General features: G+C 39.9%; 2 protein-coding genes across 5 annotated transcripts in view; one reads left to right on the forward strand and one right to left on the reverse strand.

Moving 5' to 3' along the window:
• The first annotated feature begins 12 nt into the window (after positions 1 to 12).
• LOC109487395 (FGFR1 oncogene partner-like) lies at positions 13 to 10,207 on the forward strand. 4 transcript variants are annotated; one of them, XM_019791380.1, is made up of 17 exons: positions 13 to 117; positions 874 to 927; positions 1,199 to 1,253; positions 1,569 to 1,657; positions 3,108 to 3,254; positions 3,714 to 3,743; positions 4,160 to 4,216; positions 4,357 to 4,427; positions 4,600 to 4,661; positions 4,801 to 4,862; positions 5,245 to 5,322; positions 6,935 to 7,089; positions 7,610 to 7,773; positions 8,166 to 8,237; positions 8,705 to 8,747; positions 8,896 to 8,995; positions 9,329 to 10,207. In XM_019791380.1, the coding sequence occupies exons 1-17, from the start codon at positions 37 to 39 to the stop codon at positions 9,419 to 9,421; spliced, it is 1,413 nt and encodes a 470-aa protein (XP_019646939.1). In that variant the 5' UTR covers positions 13 to 36; the 3' UTR covers positions 9,422 to 10,207. The 4 variants fall into 4 exon arrangements, with proteins under 4 accessions (XP_019646939.1, XP_019646941.1, XP_019646940.1 ...); XM_019791382.1 differs by lacking the exon at positions 8,166 to 8,237; XM_019791381.1 differs by lacking the exon at positions 3,714 to 3,743.
• A 455-nt stretch (positions 10,208 to 10,662) lies between these two features.
• Positions 10,663 to 14,951, reverse strand: part of LOC109487306 (midasin-like) — a 61,074-nt gene continuing 56,785 nt past the window's right edge. The window contains exons 92-99 of the mRNA XM_019791285.1: positions 13,774 to 13,869; positions 13,361 to 13,476; positions 12,720 to 12,894; positions 12,339 to 12,412; positions 12,110 to 12,224; positions 11,509 to 11,718; positions 11,287 to 11,334; positions 10,663 to 11,024 (exon numbers count right to left, since the gene is read on the reverse strand). Coding sequence (XP_019646844.1) covers positions 10,887 to 11,024; positions 11,287 to 11,334; positions 11,509 to 11,718; positions 12,110 to 12,224; positions 12,339 to 12,412; positions 12,720 to 12,894; positions 13,361 to 13,476; positions 13,774 to 13,869 — 972 coding nt within the window. The 3' untranslated portion in view covers positions 10,663 to 10,886. The remainder of the gene's footprint in view (positions 11,025 to 11,286; positions 11,335 to 11,508; positions 11,719 to 12,109; positions 12,225 to 12,338; positions 12,413 to 12,719; positions 12,895 to 13,360; positions 13,477 to 13,773; positions 13,870 to 14,951) is intronic.

Here is a 14,951-nt window from a genome sequence, read left to right on the forward strand (position 1 = left end):
GTGAGAGTCAGACTCCATATTTCAACAAAATTCAAGATGTCGGCGGACGAAGACACTGAACTGCGCGACCTTGTCGCTCAAACTTTGGAAACCAACGGTGTTCTGGGCAAAATCAGGGTAAGAGAACAATATCTTTCACAGCTGAGGGAAGTTAGTGTTCCTAGAAATTGGCTATATGGGGTATAAATGGCGAGAATGGCTGAGAAAACGGGATTTTGCTGCGACTCTGTGACGGAAGTCTCCAAGAACACCTGCTAATTGTTTCCGTCTGTTGCTAACGTTACATGTAATTATGTTTTCACATACATTACATTTTGCAGATTTCTTTATCACCCAGCCTTATGTGGGGTTTATGTTTAGTTTGGTGCGTACAATTCCGTCCTGCGACCTTGTAGTCAGTTGATTGATTGCCATAAATATTTTAGAGACTGGTTTCGGTGACGTCAAACGTCAACAAGAGGCAGCAAAACATGAACTTGAAGTTGAACCGAAGGTTATGAAAATCAGAAAACCATGGAAGACATTTTTGTTTATTCCAGGCTCCACACAAGACTGTTAGGTATTAGAGTTGTCAAGCTAGATCAAATTTGTCAACATAAACATGTAGTTTGACTAACGTTACATAATTGCCAATATTGCGTTTTCAAAATGCGAATGAAAAGAAGAGTCGTGATCATAGCTTTTGTGGTATGACTGAAATGCATTTGAAACGAATTTTCACTTCAAATTCAGTCTCCATTGTCAACCAAACTCCTATTGATGGCCAGAATAAAGGAATTAAGAGGTCATTGACCTACATATTGGTCAATATTGATTAAGCGACATGTATCCAATATCGCATTGCAATAAGAAAGTGCTTTATGTTGTTCCTAGGCACAGCTGAGAGCAAGTGTCTTCCTTGCCTTAGAAGAACAGGGGGCCTTAGAGGTTGGTGTATTTTTAGATTTTATTACCCATGATTTATCTGCTAACAGGTATCTGTAATAAATTGTATCTGTATATATTATACAAGTATATGTCATACCTACAGTATGTAATGTTTATTGCTCAACAATATTTCACATTTGTGACAAGTTTTATTGCAAAGCTACTGAATTTCTTATCTTATTAATTAGTTACCCAACATGTTGGTATGAAAGTAACTGTGTCTGTCAAAATAGGCCCAAAATGTAATGATGTTATTTTAATGTCTCTACAGAGCAAGTCTCAGTTGGTCAACCAAGACCTGAAGAAGTTTCTCAACACCAAGGAAGGTTTGTACAGTAGCTAAGTATACGTAAAGATTTGATAATACAGAGCTAGAGTGAGAATGTGTTTCCACAAGTGTTACAGTCTGTGTTACTCACTACTGTGACTCTGGGTACATACCTACCTGGTTGTAGTATTTCTTCGCTAAGTAATAACTGACATCCAGAGTGTTGAACATTGTCCATTCTTCAGGCTCGACTTAGAATCATATAATGATCTTCTGACTTGTGTCATCATTGTCTGAACTATTTCTTTGGCTTTGCTGTTGAGACTGACTTCTAGCTATAGACTATACATGTATAACGTTGCCCTTTCCCCAGGTCGTATGGTGGCAGCGCTGGTTCGAGAGTTCCTCATCCACTTCAACCTGGACTACTCACTGGCAGTCTTCGACCCGGAGACCAACTTTGTAAGACCATGTCCTTCTGTACTGGACTTATTGTTTCAAAAAGTTGCGCTGGGTTTTCCTGTGTCGAATAATGAAATTACAGAATAACACAGTTACAGTACCCGGTATATGCGATGAACTGCAATTTTCAAAGCATTTCTTGTTTTCTTATCTGAAACTGTTTGTACAGTGCTAGTTACCCTGGAAATAATGAATTGCAAATAGCCAATACATGTACAGTTGTACTAGTAATTAAAATTTATTTTAGGTAGGAAGGCAATACCAGCCAATGATGGATGATTGTCTTGAGTCTCCTATTTCCTATTCTATACATATTATCAAACAGCTCTTTTGCCTTCACCACAGAATCACCACCACATTTTTGGTAGTTTTGCTCTCTGCATTATTCTATTGCTGAGTAGTATATATCATAGGATGACATTCACAAGATACAGTGGTATTCACTGATGCAGTTGTCACATTTGTAGCAGCTTGCACTCACTCATGTCGTGACATTTCTCTTCCATGTGTGTGCGGAACACAGGACAGTTGTGTCCAGGTGAATAGTGTAACGTGGTGTGATGTAGGTCCGTGTGTTGGCATGGTGGGAATGGTGGACTGGTTACCAAACCTATCGTAGGTCCCGAGTCCTACATCCTCTTCGGAAATAATAGGTTTGGTAACCAGACTAGGGAATGGTGGACTGCAGGGTATCATGCATATGCTTGTGCTATGGATGGTCAGAGATTGTAGAACGCAGAGTATCCAGATCCTATTCTAGCGCTGGTCTGCTCCTCTGATTACTTTCCTGTCAGGATTTAGTCTGGCACCTGTTAACAGAGAAACGACTAGCATTTGAACATTCACCTAAAAAAGTAAAATGTTGTAATTCAAATGGGTTGAATTTGGCTTTGGCACAGTCATTCTGAAGTTAAATCCCAATTACATTGCTTTTACAGAACTTCCTATATCCAGAATAATTAATGACAAAAAGGCCATATGTTTAAATGGGGATAGGTAGCAGAATATTTGGCAGGGAAGCAATCAGAAGAGCATGCTGGAGCTAGAACAGACTGGATACCACTGCTAACACTGATAGTTCTGCAGACAGTCACTGTGGTGAATAGTTTAAGGTGGTAATTTCTGTACTGTGTGAAGTTATTTTGTGTGATTTGCAACACTATTACATTGTTGGATATACTATATGTCATTGTGTACTAGTATCTGGTTTGCCACTCATCTTGCTTTGGCCATGTCTGGTTTTGGGGTATTTTGGGTATCTTTTGCCACTGGTTTTGGATCTGTCATTTTTTCTGCAGCATGTTACAATGGCATGCATCCATACATTATAAGGTGTCTGCATGAAAGTACGACAGACTGGTTGCTGAATGTTGAGCTTCTCAACATTAAACAACCAGTCTGTCAAACTTGAGATGCTAATATCTTTTTCTCATTTCTAAAATTTTACCAGGGAGAGAAGTATGAAGGACGCGATGCCCTTGCAAGAGAGCTCAACATTCTGGAGTCTGACGATTCCTCGCGGCTCCCCCTACTGACCGAAGTGGTGAAGCGCATGAGCAGTAGTGGGGCCAAGGGTCGATCATTAGCAAGTCCAGAGGTGCGTTTTCTCTGCTGTAAAATAGGCCCACATGATTTAGTATTTTCTTTTTTTTACATTATAAAAAATGTAAATTTTACAAGTGACACCATTTTTTTGCATAACACATTTCTACATATCCTATACTACTGGTGATCTTGTCAACCCCTATGTATATCTTGTCCACTAAATTACTAGTAACAATCTTATATCAAATGTCATATTAGTATTTGAATGTTTATATGATTTAACATGCACATATGAAATTCAGATGCTCATAAAGTTTGATATTAGATACATGAATAAATGAAGCACTTTATTTTGAGATTTGGCACCTTTTTTTTCAAGAAAGTTGCTAAATCTTAAGATATAACTTTATAAGTCTTTCCCTCTCACATCTTGGGTGTTCACAATTTATGACCTTTCCTGTCACCTGTGATGATCACGGGGTCACCGCTATCCCTCTCCACCAATCACAAGACGGGAGATGTTCGCTACATGGTTCCTAAGGTATCGGTTACAACACATCACCTTTTTTCTGCTCACTCTTGCCTTTATACTTGTACACATGTATTCTCCTCTAGACTAATAACACAACCTCAGACATCTATGCATGTAGCTTTCTAACTTAAAACACACATTTCCAATATCTAACATACTGCAATATATAGCGGTGATAGTGGTGGAAGAGTTACATGTTCCTTTCTATGCATTTGACTTAAATGTTCTTTTGTCATTGTATGTAGCAACTTTAAAAAAAAAACAACTGCAATTGCTTTTAAGTTTGCAAAATCTTCAGTAAACTTCTTTGTCATTGTTGTAACATTGACTATTGTATTCTCACCAAATAAAAAAAATTCTCAAGGTCATACTGTTCGAGTAGCAACATATACATGACTGTGGTTTGATTTTGTTTTATTTATCAGGACCTGACAGCAAAGCAGGTTGAGGATGCCAAGAAGAAGTTCAACAAATATGATGCGGTAAGCTATTTAGTCTATCATGTTGTGACAGACTCTGTAAGATTATATAAACTAGTAGGATCTCTTTGCTACAGCATTGTTTTCCTATAATCTAAGACCTGATGGTTTGTATTAAATGTCTCTTTGTTTGATAAAAATAGGACAAGAACGGGTACATAGACAAAGATGAGATGAGACAACTGTTCCTGGACATGTTTCCTCACTTCAACAGGTTGGTAACTGTTATTCCAGCAAAGCTTGTGTTGATGTCTATTTAACAAGCAAGTACATGTACTGTGGATAGTTGGCTTTCACTTCATGCCAAAGTAATAACCTTTCTAAGTAAGGAATGCCACAGAGTACATTTTAAGAGGTCTGAAGCTAATGTTGTCCCATCTTTGCAGAAACATGTTGGACAGATATGTCAATGATGAGTTCAGAGCACAGGACAAAGACTTCAGCAACAGTGAGTGAGATGATAGTGTCTCCGTATTTTTCCTTTATGAAGGATTAGACAAGACCTTTACTTGATTGTGACTTATTAATCTATGTTGTAGATTGTTGTGTTTGTCCTTATTCTTGTCCATTTTGTTTTGTCTCCACAGCTATAGACTTTGATGAGTTTCTGGGGATGTACAAGAGATTATTTGTCCTGTGCAGGAGTGTGGTAAGTTTTATACTCAGTCTGTTTTCTTTACATTACCGCAAATATATTGCAAATGTCAACCACACTTTACTGTACCAACTCTTTGGCCACATGTTTTCAAAAACGTAACACAAAATATAGTAGCTTGTTTTTATGAATGTCCATTTTTTTTAGAGATTTGAGTGTTGCTAAAGTCTTAAGTCATTCTAGCATATATATATATATGGACATGTCTTACATTTACCATACTCAACCACCACATGGAATCTAATATACATACAATGTATAACTATTCTCTCACAGTTCTGCTGAAGTCCATACACAATATACTATCTATACTATCAAAAGTAGTCCCATTTCTGAGACGTTCATGTTTGTGTGCATTGCTCCTGTCCCATTGCAGGTAGCCTCGGATGTGTCTGACATCACCCTATCCTCTCCCAGGGTCTCATCACCTGATAATAAGAGCAGCTTCACTAAGGTACAGCTGACACACTCAATCGCTCACTCACTCAATCGCTCACTATCTGGTTTATAGTCTTTTGTTCCCCAATTTCCAAGGGTTAGACGTGCTTGCATAGCAATACTGAGGCCGCTTGATGGCAGCCCAGCTCTTGCCTCTATCCTGTGGGTTGACGTTATGTAGGTTCAAGTGGTGGAAGTCCTCCCTCACATCGTCAAACCATTTCTTCTGACAGCTGTCAGTCAATTCATGACACGTGTGTATCAAATCCACCTCCTGTGATTTTGAATATTGCAAAGCCAGAAAGATAGCTTAATCATCAGAGTTTTTAGAAAAAACAATCATCATGATACTTCAATAAACCTATTTGCTTTAGTCAGTTTATGTCCAGTTCTGCATGGCAAATTCCATAATGTGTCAACAGTTTACTAGTATTGATTTTAAGAATTGACTGAACACTAACACTAGTAACAGCTATCTATAAATAGAAAGAAATAGGTCACCCTGATACAGACTTGTGAAAATCAATAGAATTTATTGATTGGCAGCTTTATATTGATTGAAGGGGATCATACGTTAGATCCCATTAGAGTTTGTGAGATTTTGTAATGGTTTTAGCAGGCACTACAGGATTAAGGTCAAATATTTGCTGAAGTTGGTTTGTAGAAGTTCATGTTGGGATTTACAAGTAGTTTGGAAGGAAGGGAGGGAGTGTAATGGAAATGGGAGGGGGGCCGTATGAATGTTCCATGCACATTTCTGCATGTTGTGCACTTAGGTATTTATTATGCAACAGGAGAAAACCTACATGTAATTTATGATTTTTTTTTACAGGTTTAGAAAGGAAACCTTGAATTTAAATAATTTTAGTCAGACTCTTTACTATTTTATAAGTCAGTCATCTACCACCAGGTTTAAATTTTGAAAATCAGCAACCAATGAATGGATTTGATGTGGCCCAATCTTCTGTATTTTTGCCATGCACATGTATGTAAGGTACCCTCTGGTTTACGGGCATATAAACATGGTAAAATTCATATTCCAAGCCACCTCCCCCATGCTACACCCCACTTGGTATGGTCCAACCTGACCCTTTTTTTACCCCAAGACATCCTGGAGACATTCCAAGACAGAGCAGCCATGATTCTGGTCCTCAGGGTGGCCCTTATGGCAGTTCTTGCTCTGGGCCTTGCCCTGAAGCTCCTGTACCCCTCCACTGCTACCTCCTTTATCCTGATGTACAGCGGGCTGATCTATGTGACGGCTGTGGTGATGTACCATTGTTTGGAGTGGCTGCTGTTGTATGCGTTATAGCCCTGTTATGTCCACATGGGTGCCTCAGTCAGCTGTACTGTGCTAGTGTTTGAATGGACCATTTTCTGGAGACACAGAAGGCCTAAAGGTATAGAAGAGAGGAAAAGATACTACATATTGAACCGTACTAATAAAGTAGCTTTTTCAAAGGACGCTAGAGTAAAAGGGATTTTACACCTTTTGTTAGATTCTGCATGGTGTAACGAATGACCAAATAAGGTACACTGATAGCTGAAGGAGTATATGTCTCTGAAGCAAGCAGATCTCTTCATTTTAATCTTAGAAACCATGCTTTTTCTTTCAAATTCTCTACCAGGTTGACAAAAATGCAGTGGAGGCTAAGAACAGGAAGAACCAGGAAGTGAAACAGGCCTCGGGACGGTCCACTGACTTCAGAGGGGACGATTTTGACCTGGATGATGATTTCTTTGACAAGCCTGTCCCATCTGAGAACAAGTTCAAGTTTTCAAGGTGAGACCATCTTAAATTGTCTAGTTTCTGATCTGGCTTGGCTGAAGTTTTTAACGTAACTGGCCAATAATTATTGCACCGTTACCATATGAAATGAAATGTACATTTTTTTAAATAATGAAACTTACCATGAAGGTGTACAACATGTATGAAGACCATTTCTAGACTATTGGTTGCTAAGTAGGCAAATACATCAAAGAATGGTTTGACCATAGAACCAGTAGTACAAAACAAGTTTTAGTCCATTGCATCCCCTTTTTTGGGCCCCAGCCTTTATGTTTTAGCCATGTTTGACCTCTCCATAACAGCGCCACCTATCAACCTGTGATTGTACTGCAGCAAAAATCACTTCCTTGCATATCGATGATAGGTACATTGTATTTTGCAAATATTGCCTTCTAACCTCTTCAATCGCGAGGTTTATCCCTTTTTAATAGCCTCTGGCTAGTTGGGTGGCCCTGGCTGTATGTCTTCACACAGTCGCACAAATAAATCAAATGAAATGGAAACCTTTCCTCAGCGACAACAAAGACAAGGACTCTGGCTTCTCCTCTGCTGCTAAATCTGACAAGAAGCCGACAGGCGGAGCGGCAAGCAGTGGCCTGTCTTCATTAAGTGGAGCCCCCTCATTGGCTGGAACTGGGAAGGGCTCGCTAACAACCTCCCCTTTGTCAAGTCTAAAAGGTAAAACATAAAATTTATCCATGGATTTATTACAATTGTGTTTATGGATTTGGTAGGATTTCAATTATGTAACCCTTCCCTTAATAAAAAGTTTCACAAATAAACAAAGACTAAAACAAAAAACAAACGAGAAAAAAATTCTACAGCCCCGATACTGTTTGAGACAGAAGCAGTTCATGCAGAGATACCTTCAGTTTTGTCATTGCACTTGTAAGCTCTCTGGTGTCAATTAACAGGTTTCATCTACTGTATGCACAACTGTAATCAGGAAATGTGCAAATCACAAAAGTTTTGTGCCTGTTCTCTGTCTGTGCTTTGTATTCATTCCACAACAGCATTGCCATGTTACCATTTCTCTTCCCTTTCCGACTGTACCATTATTTCCTACACAGAGGGGGGGAACAGATCCCCGGACTGGAGAGACCTGGAAGCCATAGACAACAAGATCAAGGATTTAGGATTTGGTACTAACATCATTTCTTCTCTCTTGTGAAGACTTCTTGAGTTTTCAGTGTTTGCTGGAGTTGTCCTTTTTGCTGTTCCATCTTCGTTCTTACAGTAACATTCTTCTGTTGGTCTTTCATGTATAGATTGGTGATTTCTGTTCTTTAGTGTACTTGGCATTAGGTTTTTAATAGCTACTAGTAGTACAATGTATATACTAGTACATGTATTTCAATGAAAGACTAACCCCACTGTTGGGCATAAATTCTTTTATAAATACTGTAACCTGGTGTTGAGTTGGAAGAAAAAACAAAAGCTACATGCAGCTTAAGCTACCAATTGAAATCACAAGTATTTCTAGATTTATATTTTGCAGTTAAGATTAAAAATTCTTCAGCTATTCATCCCCTTTATGTACATGTAGTTCAAGATCAGTACTACATAAATCTGATGCTATAGTAATGGTGATCCTTTGTTTTGTTCACAGAAGTGCCAAATGATGATGATGACTATGAAGATGACTTTGCAAGGTGAGAAACTAGTGTTTACATATTAAATTAAAGATAATATTTCTCTGTGACTTGCACATGATGTGGACATTATGCTTACAATGCAGAGTTGATGTCTTGTAATGTAGTTTGAAAAGATAGAAATCATGGAAAATTTTGTCTTCCTCAGCCAAAGTCAGAGCCAGAGCGGGGCCCATTCAGTGAGTGAGGAGATAGAGGAAGAAATTTCCATAGAGGCAGATGACTTACTCAACGATAGTCAGGAGAAGGTGGGTTGACTTCATCTAGTCATGGACAATTTTACCACAGGGTTTGTTGTTTTGTTAGCTTGCAGTATTGTAGCTTGGTTCATTGTCAGCAACATGTACTTGGCCAACAATTAACATTGGTAATAGTAAGCCATGATTTAAGCTTTGGTTACTTGTTGGTTGGTTGCCATATATGTACTACTAGTATAAAACATACTCATAGCACTTTCTATAGGATCTTTCTGAAAACTTTGGGCTTTTGCACTGAGCCAAAGTTTTGAAGCAAAAGTTAACTACTTTGTTTTTTTTTTAGAATATCTACTGAACTTCGCATTTCTTTTTCTTATTGTCCAGTTTGATGACTTAACAGAGGACAGAACAGTGTCTCAGGCCAGCGTGGGTGGGTTTGACTATGCTGAGGATGTCCAACTGTCCTTAACACCGTAGTATTCGTATACCGGACTAACTGTCCAGGTAAACGTTCCAACATTGAGCCATATCCAAGAATCATTGACAAAGGTATTCTTGTCAAGCATTGCAGGAGTTCTGAACAACTGCAACAGAATTTGCAGTTCTAGTTGACATTACTGTTCCAAAAATCTTATAGAGCTTTAATAGTGATACAGGAAATACTGATACGGAACCTAATAGGTAAATTAGAGAAAATTCCTTAAGATTTTAGCATTTTTGGACATAAATGTCTATAATGTTGTCAAGAATGTGTATCATATATGTACATGTGTGCTGTTACAATAGGAGTCCTATAGATAATTTCAAACGTGGCCTTACAATGTTTAAGGAGCAGGCACAATGGTAATATGTACAGCAAGGACAACTTCACAGACAGTGGGCTCTAGATGACTGTTCTTTACAATGTATGTGCAGTTACTTTTTAATACTCCTTTTAGTAGTTACCGTAACTTTTATCAGTTAAGGATCATGCCTGTTATTAACCTTTACCACTACTTTTGGTCTAGTTATAGTCAATCCTGATCAACTGTCCAACAGTTTGTACTTGCAGTTTTCTGGCATATCAAAACAAGTAATCTTTGATTGCAGTTTTTCTTCTGATGTGGTGGACTTTTGTGCATTTGTGTATTTTAACTTACCATATCATAGAGTGATTTCTTGCTTTTGAATGCAGTCAAGTTTTTATGGAACCTGTTACTGTCAGTGTACATGCGTTGTATCATTCTTATTGTACATAACATGGATTAAAATGATTGTATTGAACCTTTTCTGTATCTGTGTGTCTTACGGGTTACTTATAGTTAGGAACAGATTCTTATAATTGTTTGAAGAAAGAAGGTTGAAAGACAAGGTCATGTGACAACACATGGAAGATGAGGAAAACTGGATTTGGTTTGGCTGGCCGTGGAGGATACAACTGGCTTTTTTACTGCAAGCCAAGATAATGATAAGACAAAAATCTCACATGAAAAAACATCAGATTATTTTCTTTGTATTGCCATTAAAATGCAGAAATTTTACAGGCACTATAGTAAGCTGACAGGGTTTAGTTTCCTTGAAATGTGACCATAAACATTGAACAAATATACTGACAACAAAAATAAAAATCATTAAAACATTTACATCTCCACATGTGATGTACCATTAAGCTGGTGTGTTACGCCGAAAGGCGGTTATACCGGCTATACAGATACAGAAGCTATTGTTACAATAATAACTTAAATTTGGTATTTACATACTAGATATAGAGTGCTAATGATTCTCCTAATATGTAATCTTTTATCCTGATACATATTGAATGTAATCTTATACTTTATAATTACATCTATATCTGACTGGACAAAAGTTTGGAGCAGTACTTTTATAACTAGTATGTTCATTGCTACATAATTTTTACTCTTCATTCACTCATTTTAGGCTCATTCATTCCTGTAAGATGCCCCTACAAGTCCCCTGCTGTGACCAGTTCGAACCACTGCCTGAGGGCGTCGCTGAGGGTGGGGGGCAGCGCGTTGATGTCCCTCAGGATCAGGTAGTACGGGAAGGGGAAGTAATCCATGTATGGCCGGATCTCTGGCATCTGCAGAAAGAGAAAAAAATTTTTTTAATATTTGCACAAACAATTTATAAGATGCAAAAAAATATGTAACTGTATGATGGAAGCCAAAAGCTCAAGCTTATAATTACATAAATGGATGCCTACATATAGTGACAGAGTTGATAGGGAAGCAAATCACATTACAGAAGGCAAGAACACTACCATCCTTAATTGAATATTTCTGTAAAGGTGACATGATGCTCACAAACTAAGACAAAGATGATAAGGAAATCTGCAGACTCACCTCTCCTGGTCCCTTAAAGATTGGCACTTTGATGTCAAGAATGGAGTCCTGTAAGCAGATAAGAAAACTTTTGAGAGGTCAGCTTAACATTTAAGCTAAACTAAAGCTAACCATGTACTTCTACATTAATTATCATTTATATCCTGTATCAAAACACACACAAGATCTGTAATTACATGTAAAAATACGAGAAAAAAAAAGAGCAAACAGTCAACAACTGACCTTGTTATCTGGGTTATCGATGACCACAAACACCAGGAAGATGTTGGCCTCCCTGGCAGCGCGCACCGCGGCCTTGACCTTATCTGACCCCTCCAGGAACAGGCCGCGCCCGTCGGACACCACCAGCAGCAGCTGGGCCGTCTCCGGCGCGGTCACAGAGTGGAGCCGTCTCCGTGCCGACGTCATGATGGCCGTCATGCTCTCAAGCAGCTGGGAACAACAAGTACTGAGTTAGGGCTTGATCTAATTTCAACTGATATCCATTTTAGTTTATTTCCTGTTCTACATTAGAGCACCAATGACTATATGAGTTTTTGTCATGTTTAATCGGTTTTCCAGTTACTCGTGTGCAACACGTTCTGTTAGTTCATTAGTGATGCTGAAGAAGAGTGGTGGATGTCACTTGATACATTTGGAAATTATCTCCGTAATTTATCCAGTAGTAGAGTTTGAATTTCCTATGAGAGGGAGGGAAGGATTTGATGAGTGAGAACAGACAAATTTTTACCTGTGCTGTTTGTGTCTTCTACTGAATTCAGGAGATGGAGGGGTGAACAAGGATATGATGACAGAATGAGTAAGAATTGAGAGGAGTACTTACCTGTGCTATCTGAGTCTTGTTCTGCTGGAAGGTGAAGCGCTGCAGGATGCGAGCCCCGGACTGGGACGAGAACTGCTCCTCAAACGGATGCAGCAGCTGAACCTGCTCCCCAAAGCTGGGAAAAATAGTTTCTCGTTAAAAAGACGGACAGTGGTACATCACATACAGAAGGAATAAAGAGAAATTTTGGTTCATGAGGAAGGCAGACAATATTTGAGGTCCTCCTTACCTGCAGACACCCAACTCTCCTGCCTCCAGCCAAGTCAGAGCATTGCTCATCACCGCAAGGGACTCAAATGCCAGCTGGAAATAAAGATTTAAAATAAACACTTCAGATCATCCACTGTCCTGATAACACTAGATGGCAGAAGTTCTTTACATTAAAATTATCTTTTTTGACGATAGGCATCACTATAGTAATACGTAATATGATCTTCAGTATTGTGACCTTGACACGAAGGACACTGTGACCTGTTAGGAGTGGTTAGCCGCCATGCTTAGTGAGTAATCCACAAGTAGAAAATATATAATAAGATTGCTTTGGGAAAATGGTTAACTGTACTGTATGTATGACCTCTAGCACTGTGACCTTGACATGAATGACCCTGACCTGTTGGGAGTGATTGTCTGCCATGCTGAGAGAGTCATCCACAGCTAACATGATCTGGTATTGCCTCTTGCTGGGTTTGGTCCGGCGTAACCAGATCTTGTCCTTGCGGAACTGACTGGCGATGTACGGGATGACCTTCCGCATGTTCAGCCGCTTTCCTGTCCTGTAGTCTCCCCTGGGTGGAAAGAAAAGTTTTTCAGGTACTAGTATAAATAAAGATATAAATAAACAATCAAGTTAATGATTGACAAACGACTTGCACAGGCTGCTGAGGAGCCCAAAGGCATGCCAGAAGCCCAAGAACTGTAACAGGGAGTAACAGTGATACACCCAAACAGCCCTGTACCATTCCTGCAGTGTGACATACCAAAGGAGCACACAAATCATGGACATCATTTAATGTTGAGACACTGTGTGACTGGCCAGTGAAGTTATTGATACTCCAACCTGCAGGGGTATTTGCTGTGCCCAAGAACCACAGGACAGAGTCAAATGGCGAGCTACCATCAAGCCCCAGGTCAGAGTGCAAGCACGTCTAACCTCAGTTACAGAAAACAACAGATGATAAAACAGAGAGAGAGAGAGAGTAAAAGAATGACACAACAAAAGGGTTTTGGGGTATGGTTTTATTGCAGACTTACTTGAGTTTGGTTGCCTGTGACGGCTCCAGGATGAGTCTGAGCTGCTCACACAGCTCCCGAGCCAACCCTGACGTCAGCATCTCATACCCCTGCCACGCCTCCACTGCCTGTCTGGTCTGGGGGTGGGGGGTGGGAGAGAGAAAATGTAATACTATATAATTCATCTTAAATTTGGAAAGGCATGAAAAAGAGACCAGTGTTTACATGTCTTGGTCTTTATGATATTTGCTAGGTACAACTACAAATGTAAGTTAGGTAGATGTTGGCAAAATGATAGCCTGGGTACCATTCTGGTTAGAGTACGGCCACAGTTGGTGGGAGCGACTGTGGGGGCGGACTTAAACTTAACCAGGATGGTTAGACCCAGGTTAGCAAAATGAAGGATGACTGCAGAAATTCCATATAAACTTCACCTCCTCTGCTGAAGCTTGAGGTTTCTGCCTCAAGTCGACCAGCTGATGCTCCAACTGTGACCTTAGCTCCTCAAGGTCAGCTGTGCTGGTAGGAGGCTGGGAAAACAAAAAACAAAAGAACTTACAAAAACCATATAGTTGGAATGCACATTGCAAGCACTACAGTCTGGGATTTTTTTTGTTTTGAACTAATGTCACTTTTCAGGCAACTACAGTAAATACAGGACTGGTTAGGAAGGTGCTGATTACATACATACAAACAAGACAAGAAACTATTATAAGTGTCCAGTTGGTGAAGATATTGGAACTTATAAGTAATCACTCCAGGAATGAAGATGCGAGAAGTGCTGGGATATGAACTGTATTCTTGTCAGAACATGTGCAGTCCGTGACCTCTGACCGGACTGGTCCAATAGTTTGTGGGGGTGTATATTGTATCCTTACACGCTTCCCCCCTATGTAGAAGAACTTAACTTCTCCTGAAGTTAACGATACATAACGTGGTGAATATATCAACTATGTAACATTGTTGGAATGACTAATTAACTACAGAATATAATGACGAATAACAATAATGGGATAACGAAACAACAAGAAAAATATATAACGTTAGGTATATATGTAGTTGTATAGAACTGTTCAGTTCTGCAGGCTGGTTGGTCCAGTTCTGCCCACTAATAGTCAAGTTCGGCAGAAGGACTGGTCTGCGGGTAATCCCATGGGTCCGCAACGCAGTAATATGTCCTGCACAGTCATGTGTCTGCGGGTAATCCCATGAACCTCCGCAACGCAGCAATATGTCCTGCAAAGACCCTTGTCCATCAAGGGGTGAATACATGTGGAGCTGGATGAAGGGCGGTGTCAGTCCCTAACAGCCACAAAGTCGTCGTATCGGGACGGTGGTCGCACCCGACGACCTCTTCTCGTTGTCACACCAGTCCCCTGGGACGGCGGGTTGGAGGCGTCACGCTGATTCGCCGCTGGTGACGGCGGGTTGGAGGTGTCACGCTGATTCGTCGCTGGTGCGGCCCGCAAGTTCACAGCATGATCCCGCTGAGGTAGGGTATGGCATTTTTTTAGCCTATTGTAATGGACTATTTGTTTTCGGCCCTTGGTGTCTTGGATCCGATACGTGACGCTGGTCACCGTCTTGGAGGAGCCGCTCTATGACAGTGTAA

This window comes from Branchiostoma belcheri, unplaced genomic scaffold (genome assembly GCF_001625305.1).
Source record: "Branchiostoma belcheri isolate BF01 breed outbred unplaced genomic scaffold, Haploidv18h27 scaffold88, whole genome shotgun sequence".
Lineage (NCBI taxonomy): Eukaryota > Metazoa > Chordata > Leptocardii > Amphioxiformes > Branchiostomatidae > Branchiostoma > Branchiostoma belcheri.